The sequence below is a fragment of the Erythrolamprus reginae genome, chromosome 1 (assembly GCF_031021105.1).
Source record: "Erythrolamprus reginae isolate rEryReg1 chromosome 1, rEryReg1.hap1, whole genome shotgun sequence".
NCBI lineage: Eukaryota > Metazoa > Chordata > Lepidosauria > Squamata > Dipsadidae > Erythrolamprus > Erythrolamprus reginae.
The window spans coordinates 391,760,132-391,780,492 of NC_091950.1; the positions used below are offsets into that span (position 1 = coordinate 391,760,132).

Below are 20,361 nucleotides of genomic sequence, written 5' to 3' on the forward strand. Positions count from 1 at the left end.
TACTTTAGCATACCTCATTTATGATTTAGTATCTAAATCAGCATCATTTAGTATCAAATATCACAAAATAATAAATTTGATATTTAATATCACATTTAGGAAAAGAATCTTTGTGAAATAATATGAAAAAATAAAATACTTAAAGGTAACTTTTAAACTTTATTGTACCTCATACAACAAAATTAAATGCCATCTTCAATGTACATTATAATTATAAAAGTAAAATATAAACACACATCCTTCACATGCTATACACAATTGAACTGAAAACTGATATTGCATTAATATTGCACTATATAGCAGAATTCAATATACACTGGTGCCTCTACTTAAGAATACCTCTACTTAAGAACTTTTCTAGATAAGAACCGGGCGTTCAAGATTTTTTTGCCTATTCTTAAGAACCATTTTCTACTTAAGAACCCGAGCCTGGAAAAAATTCCCAGGAAATTTGAGAGCAGCACGAAGGCCCAGCCAGTTTCCTGCCATTCCCCCTGAGTTTCTCTCTCTGGCGCATGTATGGGAGGCAGCCTTGCGCTGGGTGTATGGGAGTCGCATGCTCCTCCTCGCCGCCTCAGAGTACCTCTTTTTTTTTAACCCTTAAAGTTTTGGATTTTTTTGATTCCCCTCACCTCACCTTCTTCTTTCAGCAGTGACTGTCTTCCTCCTCTTCTTCTTCCTCCTGCTCCCACCCAAATTCCGAGCTTTTATTTCTTTCCTAATGCGTTTGCACGTATTATTTGATTTTACATTGATTCCTATGGGAAAAATTGCTTCTACTTACAAACGTTTCTACTTAAGAACCTGGTCACGGAATGAATTAATTTCGTAAGTAGAGGTATCACTGTATTTCTTTGGCCATATATGAAACTGTAAGTCCCAAAGGTGCTTTTTTCAAGAAGCAACATGACTTTCTGGTTTTTCTCCAGCTCATCCAAGAAGCTTCTTGGATGAGAAGCACAATGTCTTCAAAGAAAAACCAGGAAGTCCAGTTGCCTCTTGAAAAAAGCACCTTTGGGACAACCATGACCTGGACGACTGAGAATCTCCATAGACATGATCTTCTTCTTGTGCTATACGAGTCATTGGACGTCAGCGATCAAGAAAATCATGTTAATAGACATGATGCTGTAAGCTTATTCTTATTCCCTTTCATTTCTTCATTCAGGAAGCAGAGGAGCGAAAAGAAGCAGACAGCAATTAAGAGCAATCCATCAAAAAACCATCAGGGACTCTAAGAACTCCTCTTGTAAGTGTAGGGTGCACAGATGTGATAGTAGCGTGAGAGCTTTTCGCTTCTTTGCTTCATCCTTCATTTTGTACTATTGTCCTATTATTCACACACACACAATTGGCCAGAAAAATGTTGGGGTTGCAAAAATCTGGATACAAAAACTCTTAGCTCGAATTCTTAGCTGCCATGAAACCTGGATTGATGGGGGGGGGGGGGGACATCAGAATTTCTGTAGCCCAGATTTGATAGCTGTAGATTTTGTGAAGATGAGAGCAAAGAATGGACAGTGGGGAAGTATAATGGTACCTGGGATGGAAGTTGGGAAATGGAGGGAAGAGATGGGGTGAAGAGGGAACGGTCAGATGAGAGATCTCAAAGGTGCTTTTCAAGAGGTAACTGGACTTTCTAGTCCAGAAACTCCAATTACCTCTTGAAAAAGCATCTCTTTTCTATTAAGAAATCAAAAGGATAAGGTTTTTTCTTTTTTTTAAACTAAATAAGTGATTTTAATTATTAAAAAATAGTGTTATAATAGATATAAAGTGATAGATTAAAAATGATAGTGTATTTTTTTTAATATTAATAACATTAAATGTTTTTTAAATTATTTGTTTAATTAATTAATTTTAATTAGTTTAATTATATCATCAAAATGATACTTTATAGATAGGATCATTTATTTGCGTTATGCAAATTATAACATTATAATATTAAAAATCGTATCCCTGTATTGATCTGACTATAGTTAGACTTATTTTTTGTACTAGTTAGACTTCTAAGATAAGTGGAGCAATGGTAGAAACATAGAAACATAGAAGACTGACGTCAGAAAAAGACCTCATGGTCCATCTAGTCTGCCCTTATACTATTTCCTGTATTTTATCTTACAATGGATATATGTTTATCCCAGGCATGTTTAAATTCAGTTACTGTGGATTTACCAACCACGTCTGCTGGAAGTTTGTTCCAAGGATCTACTACTCTTTCAGTGAAATAATATTTTCTCACGTTGCTTTTGATCTTTCCCCCAACTGGTAGCTCCTTTAAAGGTTAAATGTAGTCTGTCTTGTGTGTTTAAAGAAAATCAATAAAAATATTTTTTTTAAAAGAAAGAAAAGAAAGACAACCATGACCTGGATGAGTGAGAATCTCCATAGACCAGGGCTGTCCATAGATTCCCAGCCCGTGATCAGGATGCAATGCACGCTGGCTACATCCATGCCTGGTTTAACGAAGGGGGAAATAGTCTTGATATGTCACGTGACATTGCCATGATGATGTGAGTTTGACCCCCCTGCCATAAACGGTCAGATAAGAGAGAGGGGGGGGAGGGAGAGAGCATAGTGAGCAGCTGGATAGTGTTAGGTAGGGAAAGAAGTTCAGAAGGGCTCTCCCTAGTTTCCTGGGCTGTAAAGAAGATGCTGTGAGACATAAGTGTATAAGTGCACTGGTGTGCCTTTCGTCCCCTGTCCAATTGTCTTTCCTTTCTCTCACTTATTTTCTTTCTTTCATATATCCTCTCCTCTAAGTTCACTTTACCCTATATATATATTACTACATCTCTATTTTTCTTCCTATGTATTTGTGTATTGGACAAATAAATAAATAAATTACAACTTTCTGTTAATGTAGTTTACGATTAGCCTATCTGTTTCCTATTTGGTCTATTTGATTAAGCTGGCAGGAAGAGGCTATCGTAGCACCTGGTTTTTTTTGTTAAGGTTGCAGATCTGGTATGGAAAAACCCTAGGACTCAGTTGATGTCAACCAAGGGAGAAAATATTATTTTACTGAAAGAGTAGTAGATCCTTGGAACAAACTTCCAGCAGACGTGGTTGGTAAATCCACAGTAACTGAATTTAAACATGCCTGGGATAAACATAGATCCATCCGAAGATAAAATACAAAAAATAGTATAAGGGCAGACTAGATGGATCATAGAAACATAGAAACATAGAAGACTGGTGGCAGAAAAAGACCTCATGGTCCATCTAATCTGCCCTTATACTATTTCCTGTATTTTATCTTACAATGGATATATGTTTATCCCAGGCATGTTTACATTCCGTTACTGTGGATTTACCAACCACGTCTGCTGGAAGTTTGTTCCAAGGATCTACTACTCTTTCAGTAAAATAATATTTTCTCATGTTGTTTTTGATCTTTCCCACAACTAACTTCAGATTGTGCCCCCTTGTCCTTGTGTTCACTTTCCTATTAAAAACACTTCCCTCCTGAACCTTATTTAACCCTTTAACATATTTAAATGTTTCGATCATGTCCCCCCTTTTCCTTCTGTCCTCCAGACTATACAGATTGAGTTCATTAAGTCTTTCCTGATATGTTTTATGCTTAAGGCCTTCCCCCATTCTTGTAGCCCGTCTTTGGACCCGTTCAATTTTGTCAATACCTTTTTGTAGGTGAGGTCTCCAGAACTGAACACAGTATTCCAAATGTGGTCTCACCAGCGCTCTATATAGTGGGATCACAATCTCCCTCTTCCTGTTTGTTATACCTCTAGCTATGCAGCCAAGCATCCTACTTACTTTTCCTACCGCCCGACCACGCTGCTCACCCATTTTGAGACTGTCAGAAATCACTACCCCTAAATCCTTCTCTTCTGAAGTTTTTGCTAACACCGAACTGCCAATGCAATACTGAGATTGAGGATTCATTTTCCCCAAGTGCATTATTTTACATTTGGAAACATTAAACTGCAGTTTCCATTGCTTTGACCATGAGGTCTTTTTCTGCCGTTAGTCTTCTATGTTTTTATGTTTCTAAGGGATGAGTTTTTTGCCTCTCTACTATCCTATGGAGGTCCTCCAGATTTGTCCAACCTAGAGCAGCCTACTTTTATTAGCCCAATATGCTTAATGTGTTGAATGGACTCAGTTGTGGATGTTCTTTCTAAGCCTGATGAATTTCCCTATAATAGGAGATTGAATTGGCACTTCTTACCCACTCTGAAATGTTCCAACTATTTTCCAGAGTTATGTTTTGGTGCCAACAACTAAACAACTCTGAGCTCAAAAGTCTAAGCAGAATTGGTCCTAGTTAGTACTTGGATAGGATTTCTACAACCTCTCAGGGCCCAAGAAATTGAAAAACATCCCAGAAGATAATAGAAAACGACTTCTGTATTGTTGCCAAATAATCCTACATGGGCATTTCTATAAAATCACTATCTTTTTTATTTATTTATGATCCTGGATTGATCCTTACAAACAATCCTTTCTGGTAGGTCACGGGCACCATATATTCAAGGAAATTTTTTCTCCAAGAAAATGAGTGCAAGTGTGAAACTCTGCAAAACTTGATAATTTAGGAACAACAATTATTAATTTCCAGAATCTTAAGCAAGAGGAATGGGGCTTCTGGGCATCGGCTGACAAGCCCCATACTTATCACTGGATCTTAAAAAATATGTTTCCAAGAAATGGCACTGAGGCTGGATTAGATGGCTGAGTTCATTAGATTTTTGTTTCTTAGTCCCTTAGGAAAATATCCCCTCCCTCTCTGAGTCTGGTGAAATTTATCCAACTTGTCACAGAATCCAATTTGATAAACATCCTACAATAAAGGCACCACATTATTTGCGTTAACACCTTTACCCTAATTTGTTTCGATCGGTTTTCTTGGCAGAATTCTACCACCAGTGCAACTTATTTAATTTCAGTAATGTATTTATTTTTTTACCTTGTCCAAATGTGGCCATTCTGTAAATCTCTTCAACGCCTCGGAATCCCAGCATCCGACACACCACATCTCCATCTTTCTTGTCCCATCCATCGTCACACACAGTTCCCCAATGCCGATCATGAAAGATTTCCACTCGCCCTTCATGAGGACCAGTGCCATTCATCAAGCGGATAATTCCCTCTTCCAAAGTAAGAGCTGTGAAGTGGATCAGGGAAGTAAATAAAGACGACATATATGAGATTAAAAATGATTTTTTTTGCTGCAAGATTTTTTGCCTATTCTTACCGATCCAGGTTCAATGTGTAAAGCCCCCATGAGTCCCAGCATTCGGTCAGGTCCCACAGAGTCAGCCTTCTCCAGGTCCCATCAACTAGACAATGTCACTTGGTGGGACCTAGGAGAAAAGCCTTCTCTGTGGTGGCCCCGGCCCTCTGGAATCAACTCTCCACAGAGATTTGCACTGCCCCCAACCTCCTCACCCTCCGTAAGAGTCATTTATGTTTGTTATGTTTATGTTTATGTTTATTTAGATTTGTATGCCGCCCCTCTCCGCTGACTCAGATGTTGCCAGGCTTGAGGCTACTAGACTTCTGCCCCTGGCCAACAAAAGTTATGTGAGTTAGTGGATTGAATGGGTATGAGTCTTTTTACAGTCTTTGGGGTTTTAGATTATTAATTATTGATTGGTGTTATATATTGTTATTTTATATGTTGTAAGCCGCCCTGAGTTTTCAGAGGGGTGGCATAAAAGTCAAATAAATAAATAAATAGATAGATAGATAGATAGATAGATAGATAGATAGATAGATAGATAGATAGATAGATAGACAGACAGACAGACAGACAGACAGACAGACAGACAGACAGACAGACAAACAAACAAACAAACAAACAAATATCTCTCCTGATGAAATATTGTATAAACACCATTAACTACAGTATTTTTAAGTACCACCTTAAAGAAGTAAATAAAACTGTCCAGTGGCTCAATGCAATCAATTGAAGTGATTCTTTGCACAATTCATAATCAATGTATCCGTTCTTACATTCATATCCCTCTTTCGTTTGAGATCTGAAGGTGATGTGTTGGAGAATCTTCCCTTGCCAGAAGACCTCATTTAACACATGGTTGCTTAGGGACCATTAAAAGTTGTGATGGGCCTTCAAAACAAAATATATACAACCCTGTTCTGGGGTTCCAGTGGCTGCAAACATCTCCTCCCTCATGGTCCCATGAGGGTATTTTGAGCAACCAGCTTGCATTTATAGCTGTTTGCAGCAACCTGAAGCCACATGACCACAATTTTTGGCATCTTTTGTCAGCTTTTGGCATTTTCTTCTGGTTTCACAAAAAGCTCCCATTGCTAAAATGAATTTGTTTAACTACTGCAGCATTTGCACGATTTCTACAAAAAGATTATAAATTCAGTCACAGTCACATGGTGATCTACTTAACTGTTAGATTGAGTGGGAATGAACAAAGGAGAGATAGGAACAGTTCAGCACCTTTATTGTTCTTAGCTGGGTGATTTGATTTGATTTGATTTGATTTGATTTGATTTGATTTGATTTGATTTGATTTGATTCGTTCAGGTACGCAGAACCGGTAGAAAGATTTTGATTTTTTTTTTCTTTTCCCCCCTTCTGGGCTCTGGGTATGTTTTTCCTATACAGTAAATGAGATTGAATGTGTGTAATTTTAGAAGAGCTGTATGTGCATGTGTGTACATATACTTTATATACCGGTAGTAGATAATGTATATTTTTGTGTGCCTGTGTGTAACATGTATGTACACATATGGCATATATACATAGAATTAAATAGTATATTTTGGATGTTCAGTAATACTAAGGGAAATTGTATCTCTTTGAGGCGAGGAGAGGCCAGGCACCCTAACCCAAACCCTTGACGTGAGTGACATCAAGTTGGCCACCTTTCAGCCAGTCACATGACATTTAGGCCACCGCCTGGTCGCATGGTCCACAAGCCATACCCACAAAAAAGCCACGCCCACAGTAAAAGTTTTTGCAGCCCTTCCCTGATTAACAGCCACCAATTACAACCATAATTCCATGATCAATTATGGTTGTAAATTGAGGAATACCTGTGTTGTTCCTCTGTCCAAAAGATAAATCTCTGAGATCGTTCAACTAAACAGAAGCGACAAGACAATCCAGGTTTTTTTCTAACATCCACTTCTTGCAACTTCTACCGCAGGGGCAAATAAAATAGCCACACTTTTTCTCCATTTCCTCCAGATTCTGCCCAATAAGCTGTCACCATTGGCTCTTCCTGCCAGATGCTTCCTTCTAAATCAGTGTTTCCCAACCTTGGCAACTTGAAGATATCTGGACTTCAACTCCCAGAATTCCCCAGCCAGCATTTGCTGGCTGGGGAATTCTGGGAGTTGAAGTTCAAATATCTTCAAGTTGCCAAGGTTGGGAAACACTGTTCTAAATGGTAGCATTTCGTTGGAAACGTACTATAACAATATTTCACAGTCTTGAAAAGTTGCTGCTCTTGCAACAGCTGTTCTTTACTCCAGAGTCATATTTACAGGCTTTAGTTGTGGGGTGTAGACAACTGCATTCCTAGTGGGATATTTCACTGGCCAGAACAGCAGTTTCATGCAGTTTTATCTCCAGACTGATATATACAGTGGAGACATCTCAGAATTGACTATTAACCAGAACTACAAAATGTTCTGGGAGGCGATACACTTTGGCCTAATAACAAATGGATTTAATTCAGAACAAAAGCAGGATTTGGGTTTAGAAGTGTCCTGCTTGGCCCTCTCACCCTGACTATTCCTAGAAGCGCAGCTCAAGTGCTAGTTAAGTGGAGGCATGAACTGTGAATTGTTAACAGATGCCTGACAGTCCGATTTTGTTTACGGATGTGCTCGACTGTCTGTCAAAGTTATACCTACAAGCAGTGAACGGCAGCAAAATGTTTTACTACCACCCTGTGGATGTGGCTTACTTTGTGGGTGTGGCTTGCCAGCCATGTGACCAGAAGGGAGTGGCTTGGCGATCATGTGACGGGGTGACTTAAAGGTCATGTGACTGGCTTAAAGGAGGCCAACTTGACATCACTCGTGTAAAGGGTTTGGGTTAGGGTGCCTGGCCTCTCCTCGCTTCAATGAGATACAATTTCCCTATCTATTTACTATTACTGAACATTTATTTATTTATTATGGCCTTCATGGCACTGGACCAGAATATCTCCGAGACCGCCTTCTGCCGCACGAATCCCAGCGACCGATTCGGTCCCACAGAGTGGGCCTCCTCCGGGTCCCGTCAACTAAACAATGCCGGTTGGCGGGCCCCAGGGGGAGAGCCTTCTCTGTGGTGGCACCGGCCCTCTGGAACCAACTCCCCCCGGAGATCAGAACTGCCCCTACTCTTCCTGCCTTCCGTAAACTCCTCAAAACCCACCTTTGCCGTCAGGCATGGGAAAACTAAACATCTCCCCTGGGCACGTTGAAGTTATATATGGTATGCCTGTATGTGTGTATGTTAGTATAGGGGATTTTCTTAAACTCATAATATTTTAATTAATTGGATTGTATTGGATTGTCTTTTCACTTGTTGTGAGCCGCCCCGAGTCTTCGGAGAGGGGCGGCATACAAATCCAAATAATAAATAAATAAATAAATAAATAATTATTTATTTATTACTTAGATTTGTATGCCGCCCCTCTCCGAAGACTCGGGGCGGCTCACAACACGTGGAAACAAATCATAAATAATCTAAATTTTAAATTTTAAAGATTTAAAAGACACCATATACTAACAAACATAGACACAAGCATACCATATATAAATTAAACATGCCCAGGGGAAGATGTTTCAGTTCCCCCATGCCTGACGGCAAAGGTGGGTTTTAAGGAGTTTACGGAAGGCAGGAAGGGTAGGGGCAGTTCTAATCTCCGGGGGGAGTTGGTTACAGAGGGCCGGTGCTGCCACAGAGAAGGCTCTTCCCCTGGGGCCCACCAACCGACATTGTTTAGTTGACGGGACCCGGAGAAGGCCCACTCTGTGGGACCTAATCGGTCGCTGGGATTCGTGCGGCAGGAGGCAGTCTCGGAGATATTCTGGTCCAATGCCATGAAGGGCTTTAAAGGTCATAACCAACACTTTGAATTGTGACTGGAAACTGATCGGCAGCCAATGCAGACTGCGGAGTGATGGTGAAACATGGGCATACCTAGGTAAGCCCATGACTGCTCTCGCAGCTGCATTCTGCACGATCTGAAGTTTCCGAACACTTTTCAAAGGTAGCCCCATGTAGAGAGCATTACAGTAGTCGAACCTCGAGGTGATGAGGGCATGAGTGACTGTGAGCAATGAGTCCCGGTCCAGATAGGGCCGCAACTGGTGCACCAGGCGAACCTGGGCAAACGCCCCCCTCGCCACAGCTGAGAGATGTTTTTCTAATGTGAGCTGTGGATCGAGGAGGACGCCCAAGTTGCGGACCCTCTCTGAGGGGGTCAATAATTCCCCCCCCCCAGGGTAATGGACGGACAGATGGGATTGTCCTTGGGAGGCAAAACCCACAGCCACTCCGTCTTATCCGGGTTGAGCTTGAGTCTGTTGACACCCATCCAGGCCCCAACAGCCTCCAGGCACCGGCACATCACTTCCACCGCTTCGTTGACTGGGCATGGGGTGGAGATGTAAAGCTGGGTATCATCTGCATATTGATGATACCTCACCCCATGTCCTTGGATGATCTCGCCCAGTGGTTTCATGTAGATGTTGAATAGCAGGGGGGAGAGGACCGACCCCTGAGGCACCCCACAAGGGAGAAACCTAGGAGTCGACCTCTGACCCCCCACTAACACCGACTGCGACCGGCCAGAGAGGTAGGAGGAGAACCACTGAAGAACAGTGCCTCCCACCCCCAACCCCTCCAGCCGGTGCAGAAGGATACCATGGTCGATGGTATCGAAAGCCGCTGAGAGGTCAAGGAGCACCAGGACAGAGGATAAACCCCTGTCCCGGGCCCGCCAGAGATCATCCATCAACATCCAAAATATACTATTTAATTCTATGTATATAGGTCTTCCATCTGTCTCATATAATTGTTCTATTCTCATTATACCTTTATCATTTAATTCCTTTATAACTCTACCTAGGTTAACATCATTATTTATATTCAAAACATGCAACGGTGATAATTTTGAATTCCTATTTGCTAATTTCCCTTGCCATTTTGACCAAATATATAAGGCTGCTTTCAAGGGGTCGGCTAATCTATTGACTTCTATTTTACTCCATTTTTTAAATAAAATCTCTTTACTTTTGATATTATTAATAATATCAAAATTATTAATGAATCTCCCTTTCAAGTTTCTGTCAATAATTGTAATTCCATTAATCTTTCTATTTGAAATGCTTCTCTATATAATTCTAAACTCGGGCACCCCCATCCTCCATCTTTTTCTCTGAATTGTTAAATGAGGACTACTGATGTTTGCATCTCTCCTGGGTGCATAAGAAGGTTGAAATGGGACACAAAGATGAGATGAGGAGGCCGAGTCTCCTTTCACACTCATTTAATCTCTCCAACTTCTTAGTTCTTTTAAAAATGAAAACAGGCTCCTTTTCATATTTAAAAAATGTATAGCAGTAACTGCTGTTCCTGACATTCTATCTTACTGCCCCTGAAAGCAACCATTTTATCGCACAAGCGAGTACGCTAATCCACTCCTTTCCATGTATTCCAAGAGATTCCCCATGGATTCTATTATTTTTATATATATATATTTGTTTGCATGAAGCCTATTACAACCCAGATTTTTTTTCCCAGGGGAGAAATATAAGGAAAATACTTAAACAGCTCTTAAAGAAACAATATCTCAAACTGCTGCAGCTGTATAAAGAGAGTGTTGGCTTGGATAATAGGGACCATGTGTTTGTGAGGGAAGTAGAAGATTTATCCCTGTGCAGAAGTAACACTGATTTCCATTTTCTCAGCCCCACCTCCACCCAGGGAAAAAAAATATACATTTTTCATTCCAGTCAACTAGACCCAGGAAATGGACTTAGCCTAGAATGCCGGAATTTAAATTTCTGAGGAATGTGTATGGGGCTGTCTATGTCTTTGTGTGTTTATTTGTCAATAAGCCTCCTTTTGCCAGGCTCAAAATTGACTCAGCCTTCCATCCTTCCTCACTAGAGCGGGGAAGAACCTCCTAGGCAACCGACTAGCCCAACTCATCAGGAGGGCTTTAAACTAGCTCTGAGAGGGGAGGGTGACCAAACTATACGACAAAACACTGAACAAAACAAGGAAGGGGAACGGGACAAGCCTACAAACAAACCTGAGATTAAAAAATTTCTACCTGCAAACAAACACAAACATCTAAAATGCCTGTACACGAATGCACAAAGCTTGGGAAACAAACAGGACGAACTGGAATTATTAATACACGAGGGCCAATATGATCTAATTGGAATCACAGAAACCTGGTGGGACGAAACACACGCCTGGAACACACAGATAATGGGTTACAACCTCTTCAAGAAGAACAGGTCAAACAAGAATGGAGGAGGTGTTGCACTATACATCAAAGACCACTACACTGCCACAGAACTACATCCAACCAAAGATGATAACCCCCTAGAAATCATATGGGTCAACATAAAAGAAAAAAAGAGCAACACCAGAATTGGAGTATACTACAGACCACCCAATCAAACAGACACAATGGACGACCTCTTCACATGCCAACTAACAGACATATGCAACAAACACAGCACGACAATAATGGGGGACTTCAACTACCCAGACATCAACTAGAAAACTAACTCAGCACCAAGCGGAAAGTCTGCCAAATTTCTTTCCAGTCTAGCTGACAACTTTCTAACCCAAAAAGTTGAAACAGGAACCAGAGGGAATGCTATATTAGACCTAATACTAACAAACAGGGAAGAAACAATAGAGGGAACAGAAGAAGAAGGGAAACTGGGAGAGAGCGACCACGTCATTCTCAAATTCAACATAGTGCAATCACTAGCTACTATACCCAACACCACTACAGTCCCAGACTTCAGAAAAGCGGACTTTAACAAGCTCAGAGCGAACCTTGAACAATGCCCCTGGAACGAACTCTTAGAAGGAAAAACCACTCAGGAAGCCTGGGTGATCCTAAAAAACAGCATCATAGATGCCCAAAACAACGCAATCCCCATGAAAAGGAAAAACAGGAAAACCAAAACTAAACCTGCATGGCTAAACAAAGCCCTCGCAGATGACATAAAAGGAAAAAAAGCTAAGTACAAACAATGGAAAGAAGGACTCATAACCAAAGCGGAATATCAGCAAACAGCCAGTTCCTGCAAACAAAAAATAAAAACAGCAAAGGCACAATATGAACAACACCTTGCAGCGGAAGTCAAAGACAACAAAAAAAGATTCTTCCAACACATCAACAATAAGAAGAAAATCAAAGAAACAATCATCACACTAAAAAACGAAGAGGGTAGAGAAATCACAGACAGCAATAACCAAGCACAGCTACTCAACGCCTACTTTGCAACAGTCTTCACACAAAAGGGAACCTCCCTCCAACCAATCTGCAATTTAACTGCAACAAACTGCCCCAGAACCGAACTCAACATAGACAAAAGCACAGTGAGGGACTACCTGAGGGAACTCAACGAATACAAATCACCAGGGCCAGACGGACTTCACCCCAAAGTCCTAAAAGAATTGGCAGACACCATAGCAGAACCACTCCTCCTCATCTACCAAATATCCTGGATCACTGGAGACCTACCGGAAGACTGGAAGCGAGCTGACGTAGTCCCCATCCACAAAAAAGGCAAAAAGACCGACCCAGGTAACTACAGACCAATCAGTCTGACCTCTATACCTGGAAAAATACTGGAGAAAATAATCAAAAAACAACTTACCCACTTCCTAGAAACAAACAAGATCATATCCAATAGCCAGCACGGATTCATCAGAAACAAATCATGCCAAACCAATCTCATATCATTTTTCAACACCATAACCAAGTCAGTTGACCAACGCAACTCAGTGGACCTCATATACTTGGACTTCAGTAAGGCTTTCGATAAAGTCGACCACAATCTCCTAATCCACAAACTAGAAGAAAATGGAGTAGATTACTACACATGTAGATGGATAAACAGTTGGCTGACCAACTGCACCCAACGAGTTGTCCTCAACGGCACCAAATCCACATGGAAAAAAGTAGACAGTGGAGTACCACAGGGCTCTGTCCTGGGTCCTGTACTCTTTAACATCTTCATCAACGACCTGGACGAGGGAATAAAAGGGGAACTAATAAAATTTGCAGATGACACCAAGCTGGCGGGGGTAGCCAACACCCTTGAGGACAGGCTCAGAGTACAAGAAGACCTAGACAGACTATCACAGTGGGCCCATACCAACAAAATGAGGTTCAACACTGACAAATGCAGAGTCCTCCACCTGGGCAAAAAGAACCCTAGACATACATACAGCCTGGGAGATACCCCACTCAGCAGTAGTGACTGCGAAAGAGATCTTGGAGTCTTGGTGGACAATCAACTAAACATGAGTCAGCAATGTGCAGCAGCAGCCAAAAAAGCCAACTCAATCCTAAGCTGCATCAACAGAGGAATACGCTCCAAGACCAGGGAAGTACTAATACCACTCTACTATGCCCTGGTCAGACCCCACCTGGAGTACTGCATCCAATTCTGGTCACCTCACTACAAAAAAGACATCGAAACTCTGGAGAAGGTGCAAAAAAGAGCAACCAAAATGATTAGGGGACTCGAAACCAAGACTTACGAAGAGAGATTGAGAGAACTGGGCATGGACAGCCTAGAAAAAAAAAGGTCTAGAGGGGACATGATAGCAGTTTACAGATACTTGAGGGGTTGCCACGGTGAGGAGGGGGTCTCTTTATTCCCCAGGGCACCAGAGGGCCGGACGAGGAACAATGGTTGGAAGCTGACCAAGGAGAGATTCAACCTGGAAATAAGGAAGAACTTCCTGACGGTCAGAGCGATCAACCAATGGAACTGCCTGCCAGGGGAGGTGGTGAACTCCCCAACTCTGGACACCTTCAAGAGGAGATTGGACTTCCATTTGGCTGGGGTGCTGTAGGGTTTCCTGCTCAGGCAGGGGGTTGGACTCGATGACCTAACAGTCCCTTTCAACTCTATTAATAAATAATAAAAAAATAAAAATAAAAATAAAATAAAATAAAATAAATAAATAAAAATAAATAAATAAAATCCTTCTGGGCAATATGGTGACTATATAGAACAGCTTTATACATATAAAGAAGGAACAGCCATCACGATCTCCTCTACTAACTTCACCAGAGTATTAAAATCCCCATTGAAGACTTGGTTGATCTTATATAATGCTGCTCAATTTGCTAACTGCCCGTATCATAGATCCACACCCTTCCTTCCCTATAATATGTATATATTACAGTATATGTATGAGAAAGAAATATATCTGAATTGAATATATAGACAGTCCTCAACTTACAATAGTTCATTTAATGAACAGTCATTTGATGACAGTTCAAAGTTACAATGTCACTTATGACTATTTTTCAGAGTTACGACCTTTGCAGCCATCCCCATGATCATGTGATCGAAATTCAGACACTTGGCAATTGGTTCGTATTTATGACCCTTGCTGTGTCCCAGGGTTATGTGACCATCTTTTGCCACCTTCTGACAAGCAAAGTCAATGGAGAAGCCACGTTCACTTAGCAATCACTTTATTAGCTTAGCAACTAAGAGCCGGGGTGGCGCAGCAGATAGAGTGCTGTACTGCAGGCCACTGAACCTGACTTGTAGATCTGAAGGTCAGCGGTTCAAATCTCATCACCGGCTCAAGGTTGACTCAGCCTTTCATCCTTCCGAGGTAGGTATAATGAGGACCCGGATTGTGGGGGCAATAGCCTAGCTCTGTTAAAAAAGTGCTATTGCTAACATGTTGTAAGCCGCCCTGAGTCTAAGGAGAAGGGTGGCATAAAAATCGAATGAATAAATGAATAAATGAATAAATGAATAAATAAATAAATGAATAAATGAATAAATGAATAAATGAATAAATGAATAAATGAATAAATGAATAAATGAATAAATGAATAAATGAATAAATGAATAAACAAACAAACAAACAAACTGCAGTGGTCCTCTTAACCGAGTCCTTCGGGAGTTGGGAGGTATATAAGTACAACCAACCAACAAACAAACTAACAAACAAACAATGGTGGCAGGAAATGGGGCAAAGCTCACTTTTAAAAAGTCTCACTTAACAACAGAAGTTTTGGGCTCAGTTGTGGTAGTAAGTGCTACTTGTATATGGTGGGACATCTACCTATATAGAGCTTTGTTTTCAATGGCAGAGGGTTGCAGGAGGCTGTCGCAGTCAAAATCAGAAGTTGGGAACATATTTTTGCTGGCAGAATGCTTGGGCCACTACAGGCGCTTGACATGAGTGACGTTGAGCTGGCCATTCCCCCCCCCAGGGTCCCCCAAGGTCAAACACAACCCTGATGTGGCCCTCAATGATATCGAGTTTGATACTCCCGATCGAGAGTATCATAAAACTACAGAATCATCAAGTTGGAAGGGATTTTTTGAGGTTGTCTTTTTGAACCTCCAACTCAACTCAACCTCCCCAGCATCACCTAGCACTGGTGATGGTCCACCTGTCACTTATGGACTCCAAGCAAAGCAAAATTCCCCACTTATTGCAGAAGCTTGTCCCATTGGCAAACACCACATACAGGCAGGAAGTCTACTCAAAGTCACTCATGCCCTTATCACCTCGAGGCTCGACTACTATGAGCCGGGGTGGTGCAGCAGGTAGAGTGTTGTACTGTAGGCAACTGAAGCTGACTGTAGACCAGTAGGTCAGCAGTTCAAATCTCATCACTAGCTCAAGGTTGACTCAGCCTTCTGAGGTGGGTAAAATGAGGACCCGGATTGTGAGGGCAATATGCTGGCTCTGTTAAAAAGTGCTATTGCGAACATGTTGTAAGCCGTCCTGAGTCTAAGGAGAAGAACGGCATAAAAATCAAATAGATAGATAGATAATTAGATAGATAGATAGATAGATAGATAGATAGATAGATAGATAGATAGATAGATAGATAGATAGATAGATAGTGTTCGGAAACTACAAATTGTGCAGAATACAGCCGTGCGAGTAGTCATGGGCTTACCCAGACATGCCCATATATTTCCAACACTCCCTGGTCTGCACTGGCTTTAAAGTGTTGGTTATCACCTATAAAGCCCTACATGGCATACAGTGAAGGGCCACCAAAATGTTTACTATTACACTGTTGACGTGACTTATGCAGGATGCCCTGCATTTTCTTTCAACATCTTTCAGTAAAAATTGGGTGCTCCGGGGTGGAGGACCACAGTACTTAAGGGACCACCTTCTGCTGCATGAATCCCAGCAACCGGTTATGTCCCACAGAATTGACCTTCTACAGGTCCCATCAACTAGACAATGTTGTTTGGCAGGCCCTCTGGAATTGGAGATTTCTATTGCCCCCACCCTCCCTGCTTTTCGTAAGAGCCTAAAGACTCATCTATACCGCCAGGCTTGGGGTTATTAAACATTGCCCCCTGGCTGATGAATATATGGTGGGTTTGCTCAGGGCCGCCATCAGGAATTTTGGGGCCCCATACAGCCTAAGTGTCTGCCCCCCCCCCGCCATTTTAAAACTATTTTAAGTCGCCGAGCCACTCCATCCCCCGGGGATCATTTCCCGCTTCACGCCAAGCGAGGAGGTCCCATAGGCCAGTGTTTCCCAACCTTGGCAACTTGAAGATATCTGGACTTCAACTCCCAGAATTCCCCAGGCAGTGAACGCTGGCTGGGGAATTCTGGGAGTTGAAGTCCAGATATCTTCAAGTTGTCAAGGTTGGGAAGCACTGCCATAGGCTATTTCAGGAACTGGGTTAAGCCGATTGTGTGGACTCATCCAGGAGAAAGAAAGAAGCGGGAACGGCGAGGGAAAGAAAGAGCCTCCTGGCATTGGTCAGGCAGAGCATGGCTTATTTACGGCTCCTTGGCACTTCTCCCTTCTTGGAAGAGGCCTTGTTGACAAAATCATGTGCTTTCTAGCGAGGGGAGAGGGGAGGGGGATCCCACACCTGGCAGTCACTGGCGAGGAGCTGGAAAGGACGAGGGGAGAGAAAAAGCAGGGTACCAGCTTGAGGGGGCACTCCCATCTGGAAGGAAGGGAAGCAAGCTATGAAGGAAGGAAGAAGGAAGGAAGGAAGGAAGGAAGGAAGGAATGGTAAAAGGGGCGATCAAGAGAGGAATGGGTGAATGAATGGACGGAGGGTGGGAAGGAAGGAAGGAAAGAGGGAAGGGACAGGAACAGAGGAAGGGTGCAAAGGAAGCAAGGAATGGTGTGAAAGGGGAGAGTAAGAGAGGAAGGAGTGAAAGAAGGGAGTGAGGGAGGAAAGAATGGAGGAAGGAGAAGGAAAGCAAGAAATGGAGGGAGGGAAGGAAAGAAAGAAAGAAGGAAGGAAGGAAGGAAGGAAAGAAAGAAAGAAAGAAAGAAAGAAAGAAAGAAAGAAAGAAAGAAAGAAAGAAAGAAAGAAAGAAAGAAAGAAAGGGGGAAGGGACAGGAACAGAGGAAGGAAGCAAGGAAACTTATGAAAGGGGAGAGTAAGAGAGGAAGGACTGAAGGAAGGGAGGGAGGGAGGGAAGAAGGTAGGCAGGAGAAAGAAAAGAAGAAATAGAGGAAGGGAAGGTAAAAGAGAGAAAGAAAAAGAGCAAGAAAGAAAGAGAAAGAAAGAGAATGAAAGAGAAATAAAAAGAGAGAGGGGAATGAAAGAAATGGAAGGAGGGAAGGAAGGAGAGAAAGCAACAGAAAGAAAAAAGAATGAAAGAGCAAGAAAGAAAGAGAGAGAGAAAGAAAAAGAAACGAAAGAAAGAAAGAAGGAAAGAAAGAAGGAAAGAAGGAAAGAAAGAAAGAGAAAAGAAAGAAAGAGAATGAAAGAGAAATAAAATAGAGAGGGGGAATGAAAGAAATTGAAGGAGGGAAGGAAGGAGAGAAAGAAAGAGAAAGAAAGAAAGAAAAAGAAAGAAAAAAGAATGAAAGAGCAAGAAAGAAAGAGAGAGAGAAAGAAAAAGAAACGAAAGAAAGAAGGAAAGAAAGAAGGAAAGAAGGAAAGAAAGAAAGAAAGAGAAAAGAAAGAAAGAGAATGAAAGAGAAATAAAATAGAGAGGGGGAATGAAAGAAATTGAAGGAGGGAAGGAAGGAGAGAAAGAAAGAGAAAGAAAGAAAGAAAAAGAAAGAAAAAAAGAATGAAAGAGCAAGAGAGAAAGAGAGAAAGAAAGAAAAAGAAATGAAAGAAAGAAAGAAGGAAAGAAAGAAAGAGAATGAAAGAGAAATAAAAATAGAGAGGGGGAATGAAAGAAATGGAAGGAGGGAAGGAAGGAGAGAAAGCAAGAGAAAGAAAGATAGCAAGAGAAAGAAAAAAAGAATGAAAGAGGAAGAGAGAAAGAGAGAAAGAAGGAAAGAAAGAGAATGAAAGAGAAATAAAAATAGAGAGGGGGAATGAAAGAAATGGAAGGAGGGAAGGAAGGAGAGAAAGAAAGAGAAAGAAAGAAAGCAAGAGAAAGAAAAAAAGAATGAAAGAGCAAGAGAGAAAGAGAGAATGAGAGAACGAGAGAACGAAAGAAAGAAAGAAAGAAAGAAAGAAAGAAAGAAAGAAAGAAAGAAAGGCTCAATGAGCGGATGCATGAAAAGAGGGACCTGGATCTCCACTTGCCTCCCCCTCGCGCTTACCTGCTCCCAGCGCCAGCAGCAGGAATGCAAGCGAGTAAGCCGGCGCCCGCCCAAAAGAAGCCATTGGCTCCGGGCGGCGGGCGCTGTTCACGGCCCCCCGAACCCCTGGCCCAGCACCTCCGGAAGCCGAAAGGCGCGGCTCTCTTGCCCTTGCAATCCTTGGGGGGGACACAAGACCGTCAGAGAAGCCGGCCGGGCTCAGCCCTCTCCCGGCTTCCCCAATTCCACTTCCCCAGCAGCGCGGCTTGGCTTCCGGAGGGCCGAGACACCCCCGCGGTGACTCCTCCTTCCGCAGCTGCCATCGGGGCTCCCTGCCTGTCTGCCGGCCTCCCTGCCTTCTTTCCTCACGGGGGTGGGAAGAAGGTGCAGGCTGCTGTCGGAGGAGAAGCTCCGCAGAGGCAGAGTTCGTCGCAATCTGGGTTGGGGAGGTTTTGGCGGGCGCCAGGCCCCCCCATTTTTCAATTTGGCCGGGCCCCTGACGCCACTCCCAGTAATACCGGTCTATCCGCGGCCCTGGGTTTGCTGACTGAATGGATTTGTGTGCATTTTAATTGGTTTTCTGTGTTTTGATTTAAGTTTTAGCTTAATTAATTGGATTTCGATGTACATTGTCTTTTTATATGTTGTAAGCCGCCCCGAGTCCTCGGAGAGGGGCAGCATATAAAACAAATCAATCGATCAATCAATCAATCAATCAATACAAATAAATAAATAAATATTTTTTTTTTATCACAATCCTAAAGAAAACCTAATGTATGTGATAGCTAAGCATCAGAAATGATTTTATCAATCAATCAATCAATCAATTCTTTGCATAGCACTATGATTGTGGAATTATATAACATATTGTATATAAAATATATATTAGTGCCAAGGTTCAATTCTTGGACCTCTTCCTCTCTTTTTTTAAATCAGGGAATGTTCTTTTATCAGTATTGAAAATGTCTGCCATCTACTTATTTACACAATTGCTTATAACGAGAATGAAAGATTCTTGCCTCCCCAGCTTCAATCATTACATTTATAGTAATAATCGTGGCATATAGAATGTTGGACTTTGATTGTAAGAAGAACAAATGGTAAATAGTACTATGAATGAATTTCTGAATGAATGAAGAGTGATAAATTCTCTTTCTACTAAACAAATTGAAAGGGGGAGAATTTAATTGATTTAATCATATATGGTCCATTCTTTCTGATGTAGAATAATAAATACCTGTGGGAAAGTGAATATATATATATCTTTAGTTATGAATGAAAAGCCTAAACTGCATAGCAGAAAGTATAAATTGGTGTCAACTAGGCTTTTACAGGTGTCTACAAATATAGGAATTAATAGGCTGGGGATCAATTGTCTGCTGTGATTCAATGAGTTATTATTATATATTTTTATTTATCACATTTATATATAGTCAACCATCTCACATATGTGGGTGATGTACAAAAAAATAATGTAACGGAGACAAGAAAAATTGTTCTATTGTTCAGAATTTGGAACAAATATTCTGTTAGGTGACATGAATGGGAATGAGATCACAAAGATCAGAAAGACAGATTGGGATAGTGATGTAAGAATGAATGAGAAAGTTGGCTGATGTGAATGTACTTAGGAAAA

At 41.6% G+C, this 20,361-nt stretch overlaps 1 protein-coding gene across 1 annotated transcript in view; it reads right to left on the reverse strand.

The window, feature by feature from the left end:
- The window catches only part of SCARA5 (scavenger receptor class A member 5), a 155,483-nt gene that overhangs the window by 7,990 nt on the left and 127,132 nt on the right, over positions 1–20,361 (reverse strand). Inside the window, exon 8 of the mRNA XM_070741887.1 lies at positions 4,934–5,131. Coding sequence (XP_070597988.1) covers positions 4,934–5,131 — 198 coding nt within the window. The remainder of the gene's footprint in view (positions 1–4,933; positions 5,132–20,361) is intronic.